The sequence below is a fragment of the Lampetra planeri genome, chromosome 21 (genome assembly GCF_965212315.1).
Source record: "Lampetra planeri chromosome 21, kcLamPlan1.2.h2, whole genome shotgun sequence".
Lineage (NCBI taxonomy): Eukaryota > Metazoa > Chordata > Hyperoartia > Petromyzontiformes > Petromyzontidae > Lampetra > Lampetra planeri.
In genome coordinates this window covers 8,550,560-8,574,900 of record NC_136127.1, presented here as the reverse complement: position 1 = coordinate 8,574,900, position 24,341 = coordinate 8,550,560, and the positions used below count along the sequence as shown (strand labels likewise).

General features: G+C 41.2%; 1 protein-coding gene across 2 annotated transcripts in view; it reads left to right on the top strand.

Moving 5' to 3' along the window:
* Positions 1 to 3,754: 3,754 nt before the first annotated feature.
* Positions 3,755 to 24,341, top strand: part of LOC144724635 (integrin alpha-8-like) — a 52,406-nt gene continuing 31,819 nt past the window's right edge. The window contains exons 1-12 of one of the 2 annotated variants that reach the window (XM_078603918.1): positions 3,755 to 4,285; positions 5,217 to 5,442; positions 11,213 to 11,340; positions 15,252 to 15,355; positions 17,178 to 17,301; positions 17,958 to 18,019; positions 18,527 to 18,572; positions 20,893 to 21,018; positions 22,127 to 22,171; positions 22,306 to 22,349; positions 22,777 to 22,833; positions 22,954 to 23,006. In XM_078603918.1, coding sequence (XP_078460044.1) covers positions 5,258 to 5,442; positions 11,213 to 11,340; positions 15,252 to 15,355; positions 17,178 to 17,301; positions 17,958 to 18,019; positions 18,527 to 18,572; positions 20,893 to 21,018; positions 22,127 to 22,171; positions 22,306 to 22,349; positions 22,777 to 22,833; positions 22,954 to 23,006 — 974 coding nt within the window. In that variant the 5' untranslated portion in view covers positions 3,755 to 4,285; positions 5,217 to 5,257. Of the gene's footprint in view, positions 4,286 to 4,348; positions 4,368 to 5,216; positions 5,443 to 11,212; positions 11,341 to 15,251; positions 15,356 to 17,177; positions 17,302 to 17,957; positions 18,020 to 18,526; positions 18,573 to 20,892; positions 21,019 to 22,126; positions 22,172 to 22,305; positions 22,350 to 22,776; positions 22,834 to 22,953; positions 23,007 to 24,341 lie in introns of those variants that run through there. The other variant, XM_078603919.1, reaches the window with a different exon arrangement.

Here is a 24,341-nt window from a genome sequence, read left to right as displayed (position 1 = left end):
TGGTAAATTAAAAAAAATAGTTTTAAATAAAAATAGTTTATAGTTTTTTATAGTTAATTGTCTAAAACTTTAAATAGTTTTAAGCAATCTTCTTGGTTCTTTCGGTAAAGTCACGTAGAAGGGAAGTAATCAGTAAAGTCACGTAGAAGGGAAATAAATAAAAATATTTATTTTTATTATTTTATTATTTCTCTTCTACGTGACTTTACCGAAAGAACCAAGAAGATGAATCCCTGCAGTCACGAAAGCTTTAAATCGAAGTTTTAAGTAAGCTTTATTTATAACAGAAATGAACATGCAAAGGAAAAACATGTCTGGGGTCAATTAATTGAGGGTCACAAGACATTTCGATCACCCTGTACAGCTCAGCAGATGGCAGGCGTGGGGAGGCATTGCATGGAGTGTGGGAGCGAGACTGCGTCCTGCTTAGTCAGCAGTCTTGCGGGCCATGAGTCAGTGTCCTGGAATCCCAGATTCCATCACCGCACCGTCCCAGCATGTTCTTTATCTTTACCAAGTGCCTATTCGGAGTACATCGTGTCTGCATAGACATCACTGCAGCCAACACAACAACAGTAAGAGAGTATTGTACTGAACGTACACGTTCAATTTTGCATAAAGCACGTTCATACAATATGCCACCCTTAGTCATTCCACATTCAACCTTTGCTCAACGGGAGGATGGCTCCTTCTCTGAAGCTGATATCATTGCCTGGAATTCCCTTCCTCTGGTTGACTGCACAACTGAGAACCCTTCCCCTTGTTCAAGCCCAGGCTCAAATAATTTTCTACAGCAATTGACTGTTTCTCAATTCGTTTGCGCCTCTATTACCATCTAAATCCCCTCTCTAGCCTGATCATTTTAACCCTCTTTCCCTGCTCTAAAATATGTATTTTAAACACCGATCTTCAAACTATATACACGTGCTTTCCCCCCCATATTTTCACTCAAATCTATATTATCCTGTTATGTACTCTTCTTGATAGGCAGGTACAGTAAATCCAAATACTAAAACAGATAACATTTTTTGAGTACGTTTTCAATGATGTGTGTAGAGCTAGAGGGGCATATTATTGCTAAGAATGTCTCTTTCTGAGGTTAGTAACAGCTGTCATGGTATTCACAGACATTGCAGCCTTTGAGCATCTTGATTGATGCTCCTCGTGATTGTGTTTGAAGTCTTAACACCCTTTATTGAGTGCTGTAAGGCTGTAAAAACAAAGAGTTAAGCACTGCCAGTACACTCACCCAGCTTAATAACCGGGCTACAGTCTACATTATAGACTGCCAGTACACTCACCCAGCTTATTAACCAGGCTACAGTCTACATTATAGACTGCCAGTACACTCACCCAGCTTAACCAGGCTACAGTCTACAATATAGACTGTCAGTACACTCACCAAACACTTAACCGGGCTACAGTCTACATTATAGACTCAGTACACTCACCCAGCTTAATAACCAGGCTACAGTCTGCATTATAGACTGTCAGTACACTCACCCAGCTTAATAACCAGGCTACAGTCTACATTATAGACTGCCAGTACACTCATCCAGCTTAATAACCAGGCTACAGTCTACATTATAGACTGCCAGTACACTCACTCCGATTAAGAACCAGGCTACAGTCGACATTAATGTTTTTTATCATTTTTTTTATTCACTTTATTTGTATTATTTTTCTATCTAGCTAAGCACATGTGACTGTTAAGAACATCACACTTACTGGTGAATAAGAAAGAGGCATAAAGGTTAAACGCAGTCGAGTATATTAATTGTTATACCATAAATGATCTGCACAGTTCGCGCGTGGTGGGATAAAGTGTGGCTACTACTTCTGAGACGTCTAGCCAGCATGGAAGAGTAGGCCAAATACCATTCAGGGGGGCTATCTTGATCTCTTTCTAGTGGAGGCCCTTCTGCCAGCATTGGCGTGAGCAGGAAATTATAGGGCTGTACCATTGACCAACTTTTGTTATGTTTAACACTAAAAAGCTTTTTACCACTTTTTACAGTATCGTCTATTATGAACAATACGTAAATGTAGCCATATACCCATGCAGATTGTAACGGTTAACATTCGTGAGCCATTCTCTATTTACTACTGGATGAAGCGCTCATAATGCTTGGCACCATGGTCTGTGGTTCTGTTCAGACACGACCCATAATTGTGTCCTGATTATTATTTAGAAATTGTGGAATGTGATATTACCATCCACATTTTCTTAAAGCAAGACTACAGTGCGAACTACACTATGTTGACAAGGAGTGGCTATTCCTGTTGAAGCCAGTTTTAAACGAATGCTTTTGTTTGTTAACATAGACTGCCCCTACAAGTGCTTGTTGTCGAGACACCTTAAAACCCACGTCTGCTCATGTGTGACTCACAGAACGTAAAATTGTCACCGGAAATCAGAGGCCTGAAATCGTTTACGTAATGTGGGCAATCCATCAATAAAATGGGATGTGTCATATATGCAGTGCTGCACTACTGGTGAGTCTGCTGGTTCACAAATACATGCAGGCGCTTTTTAAAACTTTCCAGACAGGTGCTCTTTATGTTTTATCAAAGGAAACCATCAGTAACCACCCTATTTCTCGTGGCTTCCGGTGGCTATATTAAAATACGGTACAAATACTAGCAGTGTAAATGTACTTAAAACTCGTCTTTCTCTTTGTTGCAATAACAAGTCAACGTGTGGCCAAATGCCATATTCGCAAAGTAATACTAAATACACATTTAATACATATTACGAAAGAATTAAAAAAATACTTGTGCCCACATAATTAGGTGCAGAGAAATGCCTTTTCACCACATTTATTATATGGCTGGCACTTTTGGCAGATCTTATTGTCCGTGCCCACGACAATAACGCCTGATCTTGACTTAAAGCTGTCGTGACTGCAGGAATTCATATTATGTGGGTCTTTGCGGTAAAGTCACGTAGATAGAAAAAAACAATAACAATAAAATAATAAAAATGAAAATAAAGTGAATGAAAAATAATAAAAAAAAATATCACGTTTCGATCGCAACACAAGCAATCATCATCAGGAGAAACAAGAAGGGGAAAGCTGCTGATGCAGGCTGTTTTTAAAGGTTTTGAAATGGGTGTAGCCCAAGGGTCATAAACGAAGTGGGCGGGGCTAGCGATGTTTCCCCAAGTGGCGATGTTTTACACAGCACCAGGTACTCATTTGAGGCTGAGTCGACCTAGGGAAGACCCAGGACCGGTTCAGATAATCCGTCAGCGGGTGTTGGTGGCTGTGAGCGGCAATCGAACTTGGGTCCGCCGGGTTCGTAGCGCAGTGCTAAGGGACCGTCCATAAATGACGTCACGCACAAGGGGGGTGGGGGGGGTTGAGAAATGTGACGTCACATCAAAATGCGCAACTTGAAATAAATATAGACAACACGTTCTACTTCATTAAATATACTTTTTTATAAATGTTTTCTCCTACAACATCAGAGTGCAGCGCCACATTAAATACGCACTACAATGACAATAGTTTAAAGCGATTTGAAGCATGTTTTATTATTTGGGGGGGGGGCAGAGCTTTGTGACGTCATATTTGAGGGTAGGGGGGGGGGCTCTGACTTTTTGTGACGCCGTGTGACGAGGGGGTGGGGGTCAAAAATCGTCCAAAATCGCGTGACGTCATTTATGGACGGCCCCTAACCGCAACACCACCGTTCCAACCCCAACCCACGCACAAAGATAAAGACCCCCCGTATAGCCTTAACAAGAGTGGCAGGGGCAAGCGGCAAACGACACAGACGGCGAGACGCAACACTCGACGAAGTTGCCACTCCAACACAATCAACGCTCTTCCTTCTCTCTCTCATCTCCCTCCTCTCTCTCCTCTCCCTCCTCTCTTCTCCTCTCTTCCCTCCTCTCCTTCCTCCTCTCTCTCTCTCGCAAGTTTCGCTCCACCCCATTGCCCCCACCAGCGTGTCCCCTCCTCCTCCTCCCCGTACCCTCTCCACCCCATTCGCCCGGGCCCCGTGTCCTGTCGATCTTCTTCCGCGGGGCGCGCTCCAAACCCACCCCCCCCCACCTCTCCTCCTCCTCCTCTCTCATCTCCGCCTTCTGTTTGTGTCCAGCGAAGGCGAACTTCGCTTTCGATCCCAGGGAGTTCGCTGGGTAAACCCCCCTTCCCCACACCATCACGACGCGTCTTCTTCTTCTCCCTTCTTGTTGATGTCTTGGTCACCACGAAGTTGTCAACTGAAGCCATCGTCCCGACGGAGGCAACAGAACGAAGAGAAAGGCGAAGGAAAAGTGAGTGGAGTTTGTTTGATGAGACTTGGTGTTGTCGGCAAGGCAAACCTTTGCGGTCGGTCAGCGAAATAATTAACTTGCGGTAAGAGTGTGAAGTTACTGTACGGGGGACATTGATGCTTTTGTTTGAGTTGAGTTTAACAGGGTAGTGTACACACACACACTGCTGCCTTACGGCGTTAAGCAACACACGCAGTGTAAAGTTTACACATCGTTTTCACACACTGTAGGATCGTTCCCTGGTATGTTGTGGTACGTTAATCATTAGAGACACGCACGCACTCAGTTCTGATAAGTTTGGGATATGTAAGTTCACATGTGATGGGCATACTTGTACAAGGACATACACACAATGCCGTGTAAATTACACGAAACTAAAACTAAATCAGGCACACGTGTGTTCAATTACAGGGCTGTATATACAGATAGCATACAGACTGGCAGACACACACACACCAACTACACATGGACACACAGAGTGTAAGGTTTATACAGACACACACTTGTGTACACAAAAAAATAATTATCGTTGTAAGCCCATCACCGTATAGACACGGTCTATACAGAGATTGTCACACACACAAAGACAAAGATCCCCCGTATAGCCTTAAAAGGCTGTAGGGGCAAGTGCTGTTAGTGAGCACCTATGAAGGCCGGAACGGTACACGAGGGGGTGGGTGGCCAGCACCACGACCGACCGCCTTTGTCTCCCCAGTGGCGATGTTTACACACCACACCAGGTACTCATTTTAGGCTGAGTCGACCTAGGGGAGGCCCAGGACCGGTTCAGATAATCGTCACTGGTGTTGGCCGTGAGCTTCATAGCGCACTACCGCTACCCACACGGTCTATACAGAGATTGTCACACACACACACCCCATAAGACACCCATCCACAAACACAGACCAAAAAACGGACATCATCTTCACAGGTTCGCAATCCCCGACCTGTGGGGGGAAGAGGGGGGTGACGATGGCTCCAGGCTGCTCGACGGATGTGATCGGGGTGCGTCTGGTCACCTCTCTGGTCCACCTGATGATGGTCGTGCAGTCGACCAGCGCCTTCAATCTGGATGCTACTCGAGCCAATGTGCTCTCGGGTCCAGCTGACAGCTACTTTGGCTATGCGGTGGACTTTTACCTGCCCGGTTCTGACAGGTAAGCCATCGATGGGTGCGTGGGCTGATTGTTGTTGTTGCTGTTGTTTTAAATTAGGTTGTTTTAGAATTTTGATCTAGAATCAACATCTGTGTACTGTATTTGGCCGCAATAAATGTCCACACGATGACAAGCCACTTCGTTGAGCTTATGCCATTTGGGGCCAGGTCGTTTCTGACAAAAAAAGTGCTACGGTATACATATTCTTAGGTTTTTTCCACCTGAAGACGGAAGCTTGTGTTGCCTCCGAAACGTCGTGATTTTTATTTTCTTTTTAAATTTTCTTTAACTTTTATTAATTTTAATGTTTTACCTGCGTGACTTTACCGAAAAAACCTAAGAATATGAATCCTTGCAGTCACGAAAGCTTCAAATCTAGAATTAATGCCCTCTACGGTATACATAGTTCAGTGGATCTTACCTGGCAAAATAAATTAGTTTACAGTGCAGTTTAGGCGTGCGTGAGTCGCCATATCAATCTGCAATGCTCGAAATGATCGCGGTGATGTTGGCAGTCTCGACGTAGAGTAACAACATGCATTAGACTCCCACAAACAAAGTCGTAGGTTCGATTCGTGCGCCTTTCATGAACCCCCCCCCCCCCCCACAGTAGCTCAGCAAGGTCGCGTGGTAGAGTTGTGGGTGTCCTCTATGGGTTCCCCTTTCAGATGAGGCTCTTCCGCCAGCAGTGACGCGAGCAAGGCCACTTTCATTGCCGCACCTTTACCCATTTGACGCGTGGTTGTGTTGCTACCGTTATTAATTTATCTGACCAAAATATTTAACCAGTACCCCGACCCACCTAACAGCACTTAAACGTGGTTCAGAGGCATGCAGAGAGATGCATTCCTAGAATTACTCTTGAGCGTTAGCCTTACATTGTGAGAGAAGAGAGAGAGAGAGAGGCCTTTATTCAGCAGTGGAGTGATCGTGGCAGATGATGACGATGACGACGAGAAAACCCAGCACGGGCAAAACATTTTGTTTTCACAGTTGTCTGCTCGTGCCACGTTCACTGCGTGCTTGTGTGACTGGCCTCTTGTGATGTTGGAGCATGTGTTGGGGTGACCCATCATTCATTGAGCCTGGCGTGGTAATTACCACTTGCCAGATCTCGTTAGAGGATTAAAGGGCACGGTGTGGCACATGAACATTTGTAATCCACCCAGCACATTGGAGACAAGGGTTTGTGGATCACTTGGTGTTGTCTAAACGTCCAAACCAACAGCTGGGCTGCGATGAGTCCATGAGATGACAGTGCAAGCCAGTGGGTTTGTGAACCTGTATGTGGTGTGGCACCTTTAAGTGTCTACTTCTAAAACGTGGTGGGTTTTCTCCGGGGACTCAGGTTTTCTCTCCCAACATAAAAAAAACTCAAGAAAATTGGCTAAACATCCCAATGCATGGCCCTCCCCGATAAAGAATTGATATACAGTACAGTGAAGATTTCCCCAATAAAATTACACTTTCAAAATTATCATGGTAAACAATTGGTACAATTGTGTAGACAGTGTTCAGTAAAATAAAGACAAGTGTTTCAGAAAGTGAAAGTTGATGTTTCAAAGGGCAGGTTGAAAGACATGTGAATACAATTTGTTTTTAATTGTGCACAGTCTTCAAATATAATTTGCTTTGTTTATACTTTGATTTCTTTATTTAGGTTACTTTTTCTCCATTGTCTCCCTCTAAAATGAGACTTGTTTTTCTCCAAATAATCTTTCACTTGGTTTTAAATAAAATACTTTTACAGTATTGATGAATATTTCTGTTGTATATGATATTTCAAAAGGAATACAGTAGTGTCGTTAAGTTGGTGTGAGCTTCATCAGAAATGAGTAAATTATTCCATCCACCGGCAGTTAACCGCAGTGAACACGCACTCATACATTTTAATGGCTGTGGTTCTTTATAACGTTTCCGTCCACACATGCCAGAATATCTGTGCACATTTGAGTGACAGGACAATTTTCCACATCTAGAAAAAATACACAAGCTAGAACAAGGGAGAGAACAAGCGAGTTCTAGATACAGTACTCGGCTTCAGTATTTGAATAAGTGTGTTGACAGGAATGCGTTAGAAAATAGTATAGTAGTACTGAGGGGCCCCTTAAGGCTGCTGATTTTCTTTTATCACACTGTTAAGGTTGCGATGTAATATTATTGAACTGGATAAACACAATTGTGTTATTGCCCTGCCTGCCTTATATCGATTGCGTCTCAATTTCCTACCACAATTGTAATTGCCATTACAATATTTTTAGGTTTGACACAGTACTTTCCAGTTAGCCATTGTTACTGCGTTGGTTATTGTGTTACATCATCAAAGTGATCGTTCTTAAAGTAGGTTGAAAATACCGGTGGGTTGCTAAGAGTCTGAACCAAACGGGTGTTTTGTTTGCTACTTCTGGGATGAGTGGCCACAAAACAAGTGTTTATTTGCGTATTATGCACAGCTTTGTGGAAACATGTCAAATGTTAGGTGGTGACATTTTTGATGATATTTTTTCTGCACACAAGAAGCGCTCTTCCGTCCACGCGTAGACCTATCAATGTTACTGTGCATGTGCCATATATGACCTTTTTAGTTCTCACAGTTACTTGCACTGCTGTAACATCATGATTTTGTGCAAAGTGTTTTTTGGCTGTCTCTTTAAGCCATATGTAAACTGTTTTTTGCCATTGTCCAGAGGATACCCACGACTCCCAGAGTGGCTGATGTTGAGTGTGCTTGCAGGTGGCTTTAAACTAAAAAAAACAAAGCCTAATCGAAATATTGATTCAATGAGAGACTCTTATGGCTTTTGCTTAGAAAGTGTCCCTCGAATGAGCATTATTATTTCCTGAATTAGGAGCCCTTGTATATATGAATCGTTCTGGTGAGCACGCACCCTCATCCGATACTCTGAATTCTTAATCCGAGAGCCGACCAGCTTGGCTGCACCTTGACATTTGAGAGCAAATCTTACGTTCGGTGACAAAGATGTGCAGTTATAATAACATTGACGTTTTTACACGAGTTGATACATTTGCCCATATGACAGTTTGAGGCAGAGTACTGCCACGTGTACGTAAATATCAAGTTGGGCTTAGTTATCTTTGCGTTTGTACACGTTTTTCTTCAAAGATTGTGTTTATCGAAAGGGAAGCATCCACACACTATACACTGTTTTGAAAATGTGCGCATGTAATTAAGTGCACAATCTGGACACTCCGCTGTATCGTTTATCTGCATTTATTTACTAAATCACTTAGAAGATACAGGATGTATGTGTAATGTAGACACTTCTTTCTCACCGTACGTAGCTAATCAGTGGTGCGGGATATTCCATGGTGAACCATTTCCTTAGAATAAGACCGTTACCAGGTTTGCCCTGGAAAACACAACACATTTCAATACTCTTCTTGAGGTCTGGCATGCTAAAAGCACGTACACTGTAGGGTGTTTATACTGTACTCATGAAAACGATGTGGTTTGCGTAAACAATCTCATAACTTATTGTTGCTGTGCTGCCAAACTTTGAAATTGAGTGCAGAAATTAAGAATGTTGTACTTTTCTATTAACTGGAAAACTTGTTCACTACTCAAGTGAACAATGAAATGTCTGTTGTGGTGTTGTATCCGTTAAACCACCATGAATGGTGTCATGTTATGCAGATACATTAGAGTTAATTAAAAATAATTATTAAGCTTATGCTGTTCATAATTTTCTTTAAAAAATCCACGTGGTTTCCATTACTGTGCTGTTCTGCTATGTTACTCATTAATCAACGTATGAGTTCATTAAGAAAATATTAATGGCGAGGTCACCATAATATATTTGCATGTAATGATAGCCAGCCATGAGGTTTTAAACATTTGAATTTAAAAGGTAGCACAAACACCGTACAGCACTGGTGTATATATAAAACATTTTTAAAGAGCCCTTATTAATCCACTGCTGGATTAAGGCCTCAAACTGTTGATGATAATATGGTGGTTGTTGCACCGTACGTCACCGCCTTAGTTCGTGTGGGTTGGGGAATGTAGGGAGGCTGCCCATGACCGCTTCGTATGTACGTATATGTATGTCTATATACCTTTTGCCACAAATGTTTATCCAGGAATCAAACTCAGATTACCAAGCAGGTTCATTGAGCAGGGTGTGAGCCACTATGCAGGCCTCACTCAACTCCCTACTTTCTATACTTTCTATCACAGTAATATATTTTTAATAGCTACGATTTGACCATGAAGGTCCTGGTGGTCGCATCATTTGTGATTTTTAATACATTCCTTGAAAGCACATTAGATTAGGCTGGGGGCCCTGGCAACCATGATCAATCGGCCCATGGAGATACGTAGAGAGAGACAGGGAGTCATATTCTTAGGTTTTTTCGGTAAAGTCACGTAGGTAAAACATCAAAATTAATGAAAATAAAATAAAAACAAAAATCACGACGTTTCGGAGGCAACACAAGTCTCCGTCATCAGGTGGGACCGTCACAGCCGAATTAGCTGCATCAAGTGAGCTTCAAATCTAGAAAGAAGAGACAGGGAGGTTTACACACAGACATGGAGAGACACTCGCACACACGTGGAGATGTGGGGAAATGCATTTGGGAGATATTGAGAGAGATGTGCAGATACACACAGACACAGAGAAAGAAAAATACAGATATACAGAGACATATATATATACACGAAGGATTTTGATGGGGTGGGTTGATCCTTGATACTACAGGACTGAGCCCCCAACACTTGTCATGGTGAAAGTTTGGCAAACGGGTGATTGTGTGGGGTTAGGAAGACGCCCAGCCACCTGTTTCCTGCACAGTTGCCACCAACGCATGTACCAGCTGAAGTGACCTGAGGATGCTTTCATTGGGTGGAGAATGTCTACACATGTTGGGAAATGTATGACCTCTGAGACGAGACGTCATCCCCAAATTCTTTACTCTGGAAAATTCTCAAGAGACTGGGAATAAGAAAAGTAGCATTAGGATATGTCCGCAGTACTTACACGGTAGTATCTCTCTCTTTTTTATTATCACAGTTGCACAGCAGCAGTCCCAAAGGTCCGAAAATGCCGTTAGCCATCAACAAACATAACTATTGTAGGTATATTACGGACGAATGCGTACGTTTGAATTGAGCAAAAGATATAAAAACTTGGGGAAAAGAGACGAATGGGTGGGAATTCCATTTGTATGCCTGAAGGGTTGTAGGTTCGGGGTGTTTTACACTGATTAGACAGTGTACAGAGGTGCCAATTGGTGCAGTAATGTCAACTTTAAATATAATACTCATTGTGCACTCTTGTGAAATAAAATTATTAACACAATAAAAATTGAAATAATGTTATGCATCTGTTATTGTTGTCTTACATATTTGTGAGTATGCACAGCATATAGCATAGTTTTTTTGTGTTATCCTGAATTTCTACAAAGGCATTCTACGAAACACACACAGTATTTTCATTGGTAAAATATTGTCTAAATGAAATGAAATATGCTAAATAAGCAATTGATGGTAATGTGTAATCTCAGTAAGCTCAGAATACACCTATGTGCCTTATACCTTGGGCAAAATCTTTGTTATGATATTTCAAAACTTCTAAGCACAGCTCATGGTTTTCCTGCTCATGAAGTATGGATGATGGCACACAGCTGAGTGGCTGCAGCTCCACCTGCAAACATCTTTGGGTGCCACAACAACGGGGCTTCGACATGGAGCGAATATCAAATATACAAATAATATAATTTGTCGCTTACGTGCGTCTCCATTGTTCAGCGTGAGTGTGGTCATCGGAGCTCCCAGAGCGAACACCACCCAGCCCGGAGTGGTAGAAGGTGGCGCCGTCTACAACTGCCCTTGGGCAGGAGATGCTGATTGCACGACAGTCAAATTCGACACCAAAGGTAAATGCGGAGAAAATGTGTCTGTGCTCAGCCGTTCTGCGGCTTTAGTGTGTCTCGCATCATCATTATCATCGGCTTCATGATCCATCCATTGCTGGATGAAGGCCTCTCCCCACGTCATCATCGTCATTCACTGTCCCACGATGCCACAATCTGTCGCCCTTCTGTGCATGAGTTGACCTTATCGCTGTGGTGGTGCTCCTCTTGGATGCCTTCCGTTCCTTGGTTGCTTTTCCATCACCATCTTCTTGGTTCTTTTGGTAAAGTCACGTAGAAGGGAAATAATAATAATTATTTCCCAAGAAGATGAATCCCTGCAGTCACGAAAGCTTTAAATCGAAATTTTCATCACCAGTTTCGTTCATCGGCCATCATCCCTTCAAGGGAAGTGTCCTGTCCTAGCCTAATTTTTTTGAATCAGAATCATATAATCTTTATTTAGACTGGAGGAACCTCATGAACTATGAAGCTCTTTTTCACATATGCCCAGTATGGGCATTTATGTAACAATGTGATGCCTCTACTTTTGCACAACTGAGTGTGAACTCTTCATGGGCCTGAGAGTCCTCATATTCACGGCATAGGGCCCCTTGGCAAATTCGAAAGTAACTGTATCCTACAGGCAAATCTCAAAGGGCATCTTGAGAGACTATTGTATTTAAATGTAGATTTGAAGTTTTCGTGACTGCAAGGATTCATATTCTTAGGTTTTTTCGGTAAAGTCACGTAGGTAAAAAAATTATTTTACGTTTATGAATTTAAATTTTTTTTACCTACATGACTTTACCGAAAAAAAACTAAGAATATGTATTTAAATGCTTTTTTAAGCCAAAAGCAAACCACAACTTAGGTTAATAATTAGATGCAGTATTGTACTTAGTATGGTTAGAATCAACTACCGTATTATCTGGATCTATTCACTTTTCCCTCCTGTATTTGAAATGAAAAGTGTGAGGTAAGTCTTATAATCCAGAGAGAGTGGTAATTCCTCAAGATTACACACTGTCTTTGTTTACCTTTATATATGGTGCATATTTTGTTCGATTAAAGTTCCCTCCTTCTACCCATTCACTCCTACCCGCTGTACTGGAATTGTGTTTATTTACACTTACACAAGTTTTGTGTAGCGTGTGTGCCAGCGTACGTTTAAGTACATACAATATATTAACGGTGCAGTAAAACCGAATGAGAAAATGCACAAACAGTATGTAAACACTGCCATTGCAGCTCAGTTTGTCCATATTTCTCTTCATTATTTAGAATGCATTTTCAAATGTGACAGCTTTAGGAGCCGAGTTCTGCTCCTGCTTCTCACGAATATAGTCTGGAAGTAATCACTAACAGCCCATGTTCGCTCAGAGAGAGAGAGCGCACGAGGAGAGAGAGGGGGGGGGACCGTGCGGATGTTGTTACGTGCGTGGGAGTAATGCCAAACTAGTTTGCACAGACGTGTTATGCAGTACAGAAAATGTAACCGGATGCCAGGACTTTTAAAGTGGCAGCACTATCTGTGAAGAAATAATGAGAGTAATGCATTTATACTTGCAGATTAAGTAGCGGCCTTATGAGTCTTAAAGAACAAACTTTTAAATGGTTTGTTAAAGCCGTAAAACACATTCTTTGTTTTTGTAAGTCATGCCAGTGTAAACAGCGGGTGCAATTTTCCCGAAAGCAAAAACAACGGGATTTTTTTGGTGTGAAAATTGTATGTTAAATTTCGATTTAAAGCTTTCGTGACTGCAGGGATTCATCTTCTTGGTTCTTTCGGTAAAGTCACGTAGAAGGGAAGTAATAAAATGATAAAAAATAAAACATAATAAAATAATTCGCACGACGTTTCGGCCACAACGCAAGCAGCCGTCCTCAGCTGTCTTTCCGACAGACCTGTTCTTCACGTATCGTAAAACGTATCTGAGTATGTCTCTTTGTACGTGGCTTCGTTGCTGTTTATCGGTGAGCCCATCCCATATTTCTTCTAGGAATGTAGAAAAGACAGGGAGATATGAGAATGGATGTGGGGTAGTGGAGGGGGAAGACAAGGGGGGGGGGGGGGAAGCGAGTCCTGTTCAGGAAAAATACATTTAAGTGTGTGCTTTATACAAATGTGTACACTAAACTGTTTTTGAGACGAGTGTATTTTTCTATATTTTGCCTACAGTTGATAATTTTAAACAAGTTATTTTAGTCTGTTTATTTTAACAAACAGTCCTTTTTTGTAAATAATAAAATATAAAGCTTTTTTTTGTTACAAATAATGCTTTAGTTTCTGGTAATGTCTCAGATATTCATTATATTATTGAAACAATCCATCTCAGTGGATTAGATCTTTACTGGGTTTGTTTTCTTTTATCTATCTTTGTAACATTCCTGAACAGAAGGAAATGGTTTCTCCACAATTTCCCTTGGAAATACGCTCCGCCGATCGAGCACGCTAAGTACATTGAATCGCCAAAGTGTGGTTGTTTTGAAAATGGTCTTCCTTACTTGACAATGTTCTTTGTAGAAATGACTGATGTGTGTCTGTGTGTGATGAGTCTGAATTCTCAAACGTATCTAATATTGTAGAATAAAATATTTGCAGTTGCGTAGTAAAGTCGGTAATTATCACTGGGTGGCACAATGATTAGAGTGCATTACTCGCAATTGGAAGGTTTCGAGTTCAAATCTCATTTGGGGGTTGAATCATCCCAACATAGTAATTGAAATGATTGCCATTCAACAGTGGTTCTCCTATGCACTGAATGGCTCCCACAACAGAAATATGAAATTTCTGCCACTGATTTAGGGCTATAAGCAGAAGATGATTGCAACCAATCTAGATTTGAAGTTTTCGTGACTGCAGGGATCCATACTCTTTGGTTCTTTCGGTAAAGTCACGTAGGTATAAATAAAATAAATATAACCACGACGTTTCGGGCGCAACACAAACATCTGTCATCAGGTGGGACAACCACAGAAATAAACAATTGCTGAAGTGGGCCTTCCTTACTTGACAATTGTTTCTTGCTGTGGTTGTCCCACCTGATGACGGACGCTTGTGTTGCGCCCGAAACGTCGCGATTTTATTTATTTGATTTTATACCTACGTGACTTTACCGAAAGAACCAAAGAGTATGATTGCAACCACACACTATTTTTTAGGGTGGTAGCACCCCACACTAACCCACTTTCAATAATCCACACTGACCAGTGTGGTGAAGTACGGTAAAACAACCCCTATGACTTACAAGACGTGTGTAGGCTTTCATCCAACAGTGGATTGACAATCTTAATTTGGAGCTTTCGTGACTGCAGGGATTACTCTTTGGTTCTTTCGGTAAAGTCACGTATAAAGATAAAATAATAAATTAAATAATAGCATACTACGACGTTTCGATTGCAACACAAGCAATCATCATCAGGTATAAAAGAAATAACAACAAAAATCTAACCAGAAAACTATAGACAGACACACAAGCAGACAGATATCACAAAGATACACAGAGAGAGAACACGTATCGGCACAAAGAGAGAGGTCGTCTCTGTGACAAGGCCTTAAATAGAGAGAGGGTGGGCGGGGGCGGAGAGAGGGAGGGGGCAAAGAAAAAATTAGCAGGTCTGTACATTGTTCTTAATTATAATACATAATATTTAACAGAAATGTCCAGTGAACAATTAGTGGTCCCTGAATGTCATGTTGTATGTTGCTCTCATGTAATACACTATTTTCTGAGAGGGCTTAACACATTTAATTTGCAGTCCTTCCTAATTTTCTGAGATTTCAACATTTAATCATCTTTTATAAGCATCCCACTTTTGAATGTATTGCACTTGTTTTGTTCATACAGTTACGTAAACACAAAATTTCCTTCTCTAATTGTTAACCCCCCACTAATCTGTTGGTGCCTTGCCACGTTGTTTTGCCTCTGCAGGGGACCGCATGATCACGCTGCCTACGGAAGCGAGAGAAAAGTTGGAGTACAAGTCCAAACAGTGGTTTGGGGCCAGCCTACGAACTCATGGCTCCAAAGTTCTGGTGAGCAGCTCGGATTTTTTTTGTTTCTTATTTTCTCCTCACACTCACCGCACACATTTCACGCACAGGTTGCCCTTAGGCTATTTTGACAGTACTGAGGGGTAATGTGCAAATGACTATGAATGCAATACATTGGCTTCGTCCAGTAGGACGTATCTATGGAACCGTTTTTGCCGGTATAAAGATGATCAACAAAGAATAGTTGTTACCCGATCAGGCAATAATACAGGTGTTAAGATATTTAACACACCAAAATGCTTGTGGTAGAACACGTTTTACCACACGCATGTTCGGTTAATGCAGACTTTCATGCCTTGCAATAGGTGTCTGTTTGGTGTTTGAACATCTTAACGCCTGTGTTATTGCCAGAAAGGGTAAAGCCTATTATTTTTTCACCAATGAAAAATATTCTCTAGTTAAAGGAGGGAAAACTATTCTTCGTGTTTGGTTGTAAAAAAAAAAAAAATAGGCCGGTAAATGAATTGTAAAGAGTCAAAATTAAAAGGATTATTTTTGGAAATGAGATGCGTTGAGAATGTTCTTCTTGGCCATAGTTACTGTATCTCACTGAGCTAGCGAACATTTTATATTTGAGGTGGAAACGTTGCTATTTACAATAGAGAAGTACTCTTTACTGCTTCGTCAAAAGTAAACGATTTTATTTTCAATCTTGCATCCTTCTGCAATTTGTGTTTTCAAATTTTAAAAATGTTTTAGTCCATCAGCCTTTCCGCTTACGAGAGCAATGTTATTGAACAGTATTTGTTTAAACCAGTAAATTCTGTCTTCTTGGTTCTTTCGGTAAAGTCACGTAGAAGGGAAATAATAAAAATAAAACATAATAAAATCATTTTCACGACGTTTCGGCCACAACGCAAGCAGCCATCCTCAGGTGAAGAACGGGTCTGTCGGGGAGACAGCGTCTGTCGGAAAGTCAGCGTCTGACAGACCTGTTCTTCACCTGAGGACGGCTGCTTGTGTTGTGGTCGAAACGTCGTGAGAATTATTTTATTATGTTTTATTTTTTATTATTTTATTATTTCCCTTCTATGTGACTTTACCGAAAGAACCAAGAAGATGAATCCCTGCCGTCACGAAAGCTTTAAATCGAAATTCAGCAAATTCTGGTATGTTTTTTTTTTACAAGTCTTACTGCTGATGAGACCCAGAATGTCAAAACCAGTCAAGAGTTTTCTTTGGTTCAACATGCTGTTTTATAATATCATTCTGAAAAGCCAATATGCTGATGCACTAAAATAAATTTAAATATCATGTTTGGACAGAACAGAACGCTGCTTATTTTTTACTCAGTTCAGTTCAGCAGCTTGTGTGTGGTCAGAGAACATTTACAATGGCTGAGCAGTACTCCAGGATGTTAAGGCTTTGTTTAGGGGCCCGGTGGCGAGATGTTAACGCCCTTGCGTGGTATACAGGAGGTCGTAGGCTTGATCCCGACCCTGACGCCTGTATATTTGGAGTTTGCATGTTTTCCCCGTGGTTGCGTGGATTTTTCCCCGGGTCCTCTGGTTTTCCCCTCCACATTTAGAAACATGCGTTTAGTTTATATCGCTGCGATGCATTTCCACGTGATAAGCCACTCCATCGAGCTATCATTTGTGGCCAGGTCTTTTCTGAAAAAGAGCCTTATTGCTCACTGGACCTTACCTGGTAAAAAAAAAAAATTGCGTAAAGTTAAAAAAGTTGAATAGCCTTAAACATTATTCCCATGTCCTTGAGAAGGAAGGCTGCTATTGCTGCTGCCAGTTTCAGAAAAGTGATCCCCCCTTCTTCTTGTACTCCCTTCTTCACGTGTGCTCTGTAGGCCTGTGCTCCACTCTACCATTGGAGAACCATGAAGACCAACCGGGAGAAGGACCCCGTAGGGACCTGCTACTTGTCCTCCGACAACTTCAACAAATTTTCCGAGTACTCTCCCTGTCGCACAAGTAAGAGTTGCTCGTTGCGCTGTCTGTCACACACACATCTCATAATTTGCCAAGAGAATGCATGTGTTTTTAAATATAAATAGATACATATTGTGTGCTTACACACCAATTTGAATTTTATTTTAATGTGTAACATGTGTTTTTAAATGTGAAATGATCTTCACACACGTAAATATACACACGTATGTAATGCATGTAGAAAAATAAAGTAGTCATTTACAGCTCTTTGAAGGTCTGCATGCACTGTGCCGGCGATGGAAGATGTTTCTATCATACTTCTCCATGCTGATCACAGCCATTTAGTGAGTAGGAAAGGGGATCACCGATTTAGTTTCTGCTCTTCATTGATGTCTTCCATGGCCAAGAATTAAACTCAAGTCGGTGGATCCATTGCACCACCGAATGGACGTATTTTTATATTAACTTATCAGCAAGTAAATAAATAATAGCATGGAAGAGTAGGCCAAATACACTCCGGGATGGGCTCTCCTGATCCCCTTCTGGTGGAGGCCCTCTAGAACACACTCCAGTGGAGGCCCTTCTGCCAGCAATGACATGAGCAAGACATTGCAGGGCTGCACTTTTGCATTAGCGAAGAATGTCAGCACTTGACGCTTGGGGTTTAGGAGCATTTATACATTTGTCTTTGTTTTCAGGTTTTGGAGACCCTCAGGGACAAGGATTCTGCCAAGGGGGATTCAGTGTGGACTTCACTAAGGTGAGCCCTGCAACAGGATGCATTACACATTCTCCCTTTATGATAAATGGTGGAGCTTGTGTGTGTGTGCATGTGTGTGTGTCGTGGTGACGTCACCGCCACTTAGTGGCGAATGGCGGTTGTTGTTGTTGTGTAGTGGTTATCGCACTGCATTGTGAACCCGACGAAACTGAGTTTGATTCCTAGCCACGGCTGTCATCAGTGGTGATGGATATTTGAATCAGTCCTAGACCTCGCCTGGGTTGACTCAGCCTCAATTGGGTACCTGCTGTGATGTGTTGAAATCAGTATTAGGGAGACAAATTCGGCCAGGCATGATGCTGGCAATATCACCCCCTCCTGTGCCATGCTAGCCTTAATATGCTCTTGCTAGCAACCCTTGCCCCAACAGTCTGTAGGGCTATATAGGCGATCTGTGTGTGTGTGTGTGCATGTGAACGTTGCCTTGGCCTTGCACGGTATTATTTTTAATTTTCCTTTGTATTGAGACGGTGTCTTGTGTTGCAGTCTGGTCGGGTGGTGCTCGGAGGTCCTGGGAGCTTTTACTGGCAAGGTTAGTGCACTCCTCTGCCAACTAATGAATGTTGTTCTCTTCTTGGTTCTTTCGGTAAAGTCACGTAGAAGGGAAGTAATAAAATAATAAAAATAAAACATAATAAAATAAAATAATAATATAATTATTATATTATGTTTTCTTTTTATTATTGTATTACTTCCCTTCTACGTGACTTTACCGAAAGAACCAAGAAGATGAATCCCTGCAGTCACGAAAGCTTTAAATCGAAATGTTGTTCTCCTTGGATATTAGGAGGAGGGGGGGATATCATAGTTTGTAGCTGGCCGGTCGACTCCAGAACAGGAGAGCCGTAAACTTTTCGGCAAGATCCAGGAAATCCTTCCATTTATTTTTTGCCCCGAACAGTGGGAAAAGTAATATTTGTGAGTGGATCTTTCTTGAAAATTAGTTGATGTTGGAAAAACAAATAAATATTTCCATCTCAGTTTCAGTTGTGTAAATATGTGATGGCCGAGCGGCTCAGTGGTCAGAGCAATGAGGTGGGGCCCATGATTAAACTGGGTTGTCCAGTGTTGTTGAGTTCATTCATATTCCCAGCTTGGTCACCAATGACTGTGTAAAAAAATAATGAGATTCATATATTTTACTTCATTTGCCAAAAATTATAGCTGTGAGAATTAAAATGTTTCGTTTGATTGACATGTATTGGATAATATTGGCAAGGTGTTAAAAAAGGATAGAATGGGTTGTTGAAGTGGTTTCAGAAGTAGTTCCATGATGTAATCTTCTCGGGCAGTGTTCTGACGGGATAATACGTTGTTTGAAAATTCCAATGGATTTTTCTCGGTCTCATATTTGTTACAAAACGTATATATAATTGGAAAGAAAAAACTTCAATGAAGAAAATGCTTATACAGTAAAACCTTGGATTGCGAGCATAATTCGTTCCGGAAACGTGTTTGTAATCCAAAGCACTCGTATATCAGTTGTGATCACGTGACGCTCGGCAGACAAAGAGTATACCCGTACTACTCGTATTGCAAGACCTCGCTCGTTTATCAAATTAATATTTATTTACAAATTTTGCTCGTCTTGCAAAACACTCGCAGACAAAGTTACTCACAATCCAAGGTTTTACTGTACAGATTTTGATTATATAATTCATTTATGTATCCATGAATATAAGTGGTACAATGTCGCCTGGATTAAGTGTTGAGATAAGTCTGTTGTATGTCCGTTGTCACAGCCCAACTGTAACTCCTGTAATATGAAACATATAAGAGACACAAGATTCACTTGTATCACAAGGGGCTTTCGCCCACTTAACTAAAAATAAAACGATACATTTCTTAATACTATAATAGCAAAGATGTCATCCATTGACAGTGGATGACTGACACTGCTATTGCAAAGCAAAACCACTGCATAGCAATCATTAACGCTCTCTACTTGTCACATTAGATGTTGAAAAGATAGGTTAAATATGATAATCTAGTAATGCTTTTTATTTCAAATTACTGCTGTGGTGGGTTCCATTTAACCCGTTATGTGTTTGGATATGAAACATTGTGTAAATCTACCAAAGTATGTTGTAACAACTAATAACCAGTCAAAACTTTGTATGAAACTTTGTTTTCAGCTGTCGTTTGGTTCACTCGTGTGACATGTGTGATTTGGTCTAACATTCTCAAATAGACAAATAACACCAATTTTGACCGGTCACCATTCACTTTTTAAATATCAATGTAACCACATTTTGAAACAGTGTCAAGCAAGCTAGGCACAGTTGTTTATGGTGGGCAGCAGGCCTGGCATTATGGGTGGGCAATGAAGGTGCTCACCCAGGTATCAGGGAATAGCGGTGGCGAGATGTTATCTCCCTCTCCTGGTATGCAGGAGGTCGTGGGTTCAATCCCGACCCTGACGCCTGTTTTATTTGGAGTTGGCATGATCTTTCCGTGGTCGCGTAGATCTTTCACGGGGTCTTCCGGTGTTTTCCCTTCACATTTAGAAACTTGTGTTTCGATTATTTGGCTGCTATAAATTAAGCCACTTCATTCAGCTATCATCTGTGGCCAGGTCACTTCTGAAAAAGAGATATACGTGGTAAATACAATCCTTTAGTTTAGCAAAGCTGTCAGAGTAGAGTACAACTCCATAACACTGCATATTTCTTAATCAGTTTTAAAGATGTGTGCGAAAATGTGTGCAATCAATATCCACGCATGCGTGAGACAGACAGGGCTCTAAATGATTGTTTTACACACAGGGCAATATTTACATGAAGGTTGGGTCTTGTGTGCAGTGTTATAATCACAATGCCGGCCTTGAGTGACACAGACATTCCTCACTGCAGGGCAGCTGATCACGGCCCCCTCGGAGGCAGTGATGAAGGACCCTACCTCAGAAAGTATGGTGCGGAGCATTGAAGGACAGAAGCAAACCGGTTCTGCCCCACCCAGCTACGATGACAGCTACCTCGGTAAGATTGTAAAGCGTCGGTTGTCATCTGCTTGGTTCTTTCGGTAAAGTCACGTAGAAGGGAATTAATAAAAAAAAAACATAGTAAAATAATTCTCACGACGTTTCGGTCACAACGCAAGCAGCCGTCCTCAGGTGAAGAGCAGGTCTGTCGGAAAGACAGCGTCTGAAGGACACTGTCTCATTCAGACACTGTCGTTCCGACAGACCTGTTCTTCACCTGAGGACAGCTGCTTGCGTTGTGGCCGAAACGTCGTGAGAATTATTTTATAATGTTTTATTTTTATTATTTTATAATTTCCCTTCTACGTGACTTTACCGAAAGAACCAAAAAGATGAATCCCTGCAGTCACGAAAGCTTTAAATCGTTGGTTGTCAGTTGTGAGCTCGTGTGTTCGTGAGTTAGTCTCCATAATGGTGGATTTTTGTTGTTGCTTAACTTAAACTTTGGTTTTAACTTTATCCCTTTAAAAAAAAAATCTAATTGTTTTCTTTCATATAGCGAGCAGGTGGCAGTGGAGGCACGCAACGAGCAATGGCGATATTTTCATGCAGAAATTATTATCGTGCGAACAGTTTAAAAGTCTATTAACATTGTGGCCATGAATCTGTACAAATTGGAGAATTATGTACAACTGAATGTCAGGATTAGGCTCTGTTTTTGCCTTTCTATCCAATAGTTTGCTAGTTACTTATGATGCCACTCCAGCCATGCAGTGTTGTTTTTTGCAGGTATATTGATAACCATACTCTTATATTTTTTCGGTAAAGTCACGTAGGTAAAAAAATGAAAAAAAAATTTACATGAAAATTAATAAAAATAAAATATTTTTTATTAATTTTAATTTCATTTTTTTATTTCATTTTTTACCTACGTGACTTTACCGAACAAACTAAGAGTATGAATCCTTGCAGTCACGAAAGCTTCGAATCTAGAATTGATAACCATGTTGCCAAGCTGTTTTTTTTGTCTTTCTGCAAACACCATTGATAGCGCACCCTCACTTAAAGACTACACCCAATGTTTGAAAAAAGCACATATGTAAACAGACAGTTTTAAGCTTGTTAAGTGGTGTATTCATATCTTGATATTTATTTTTACAAACTAGGCTATTCTGTGACCGTGGGAGAATTTACCGGTGACAATCAGCAAGGTGCGTTCCTCACATTCTTTTACATATTTAAATGTTACTGCTGGCAGATATTTTTACGTATATGATTTTCTTCACAAAATCAACAAGCGGATTTTTTGTTGTACTAATTGAGTTAACTTATTTCATTACCACAGATTTTGTGACTGGTGTACCGAAAGGCTTTCGGACACTTGGATACGTAAGTTGTGATCTGAACCGACAGATCAGCACATTCCTATGTTTATGCAGGAGAAAGTAACTAAAAGTAAGGTCTGGCTCATGTCCACTAAGGTTAAAAATTGATTTACAAGTTGGCTGACCTTTGCTGGAATTTTCCCCTTTGTTACGAAGGTAGCATTTTGTTCATCTGTTTCTCGCAGAGTAACTGTCATTCTATGACTGCAGTTGGTGCATTACGATGCGAAAAAACATCAATAGAGCAGCCTCTTAAGGCACTGTTGAACCAGAAGATCTTGGGAGTGATAGACAAAAAGGAAATGTATGAATTATTTACAAATAGTAAAATGTGTTTTTGCATGTACACGGGACCCCCAAATGGCTAATAACATCTTTGCACTGCCAAATGTCTCATTCTGTGCTCCTCAATTTGGTTCTTTTCTTTTCAGGTTGGAATTTTAGACGGTGAAAACATGACCTCCCTGCATAACTTTTCTGGCGAACAGGTACTATGGCTGTGCTTGGTTGATCCAACTGTTCGACTCGCTTGCGAGAGATCTGCGCCCCTGTTTTAGACCTCGTGAACGGAACATCCCTTGACCCTTCTCTGGCTTGCCGCCTTGCAGATGGCCTCCTACTTCGGATTCAGCGTTGCGGTCACAGACGTCAATGGAGACAAGTGAGTGGAGGATGGCTCGGGGGATGTTAAATTAATCACGGGGGAAGTGGAAATGAGCCGAGCATCTGCTGCACTTAGTAATTTCGTCACCGGTTAACATAGCGGCCCATTGATTTTGTTCCCACTCGGCACGCAACTGAGCATCACATCCCCCCCTCCCCCTTTCGCCAATTCTTCAAATTTCGACGATTCGAAGTTACGAATAGATCGCATTTCTTATTTTGTTGTCTTGTTTTTAACATCATTTGTATGTTTTGCTTGTACACTATTTGTCTGCCCCATTCATTAAGCTATATGTAACTCATAATTTGCTTGTCGTTTTTTAAAAAGCTACAGACAATTTGTTTTGCGTATCACGAGCGTAAAAAGTAATTGCTGAATGGAGGCATCGTGATAAGTGTGGTACTCATTGTACGTGTATGCTCGTAATTGTATCTGTATCCACAGATGTGGGATTAACAAAAATTTCTCATGAGTTTAGAAGCAAGTAAACAGCTGTTGTGGCCAGACAGGATAAGCAGCTGTGCTGAATGGTCATTTCTTCTTTCTTAAATGCTTATCCGCTTATCTGCTTATGTTCTTATGGGCATACTGTTCTTAGGCATCTTACAAGGCAGAGAGCTGCAACTGCTGCATTACAATATACATAGTCATAGGCTCTAGACTTGAGTAGCAGTCGATCTTGAGCTATAGATGTCTATGTTATATATCAACAGAACCCAGAGGTGCAGTTTAGTTCTACTTCAATAGTGTATTTATAGTGAGTGGATCATGTGATCTTGTTTTTCGTATCCCTTCCAGCTGTAGGTGTTGTTGCTGTTTTAGATCTTAATTACCAAAAGCTTTTACACGAGCTCTTGGTAATTAAGTGAGCTCTCGTAAGAGTAGAAGTAGTTGTTGTGGAAGCTACCCAAAACATGCCAACAAGGAGGGGACAGGTGTCCTGAGAGGGTTAATAACATTTCAAAGCACTGAGTCAGGACGACTGAGATCCTGTGTTCAGGTTTGTGCAACTGACCTTGATTGAGCCAGGTTCTTATTTGTAACAATTTGATGGTCTCAGCCTGATCGCCGAATGACGTTTTGGTTTTACTTTATTAGACTTCTGTCCTACTTTGGGAATGGTAAAACGTACCATTGCCATGTGATGAACACCTGTAGAGTGTTTACATATTTCACAAAAGGATCTTAGAAGTAGTTCTGTGTAAACAACTTCCTGAGACCGTTTACTTTCAACCATTCTCTAACGTGTCACATTGCTTTACTGCAAGCATTTCAAACGGAAATGCAATCGTCTCGACATTGCAAATGGTCACATTCGGAACTTTTAAAATA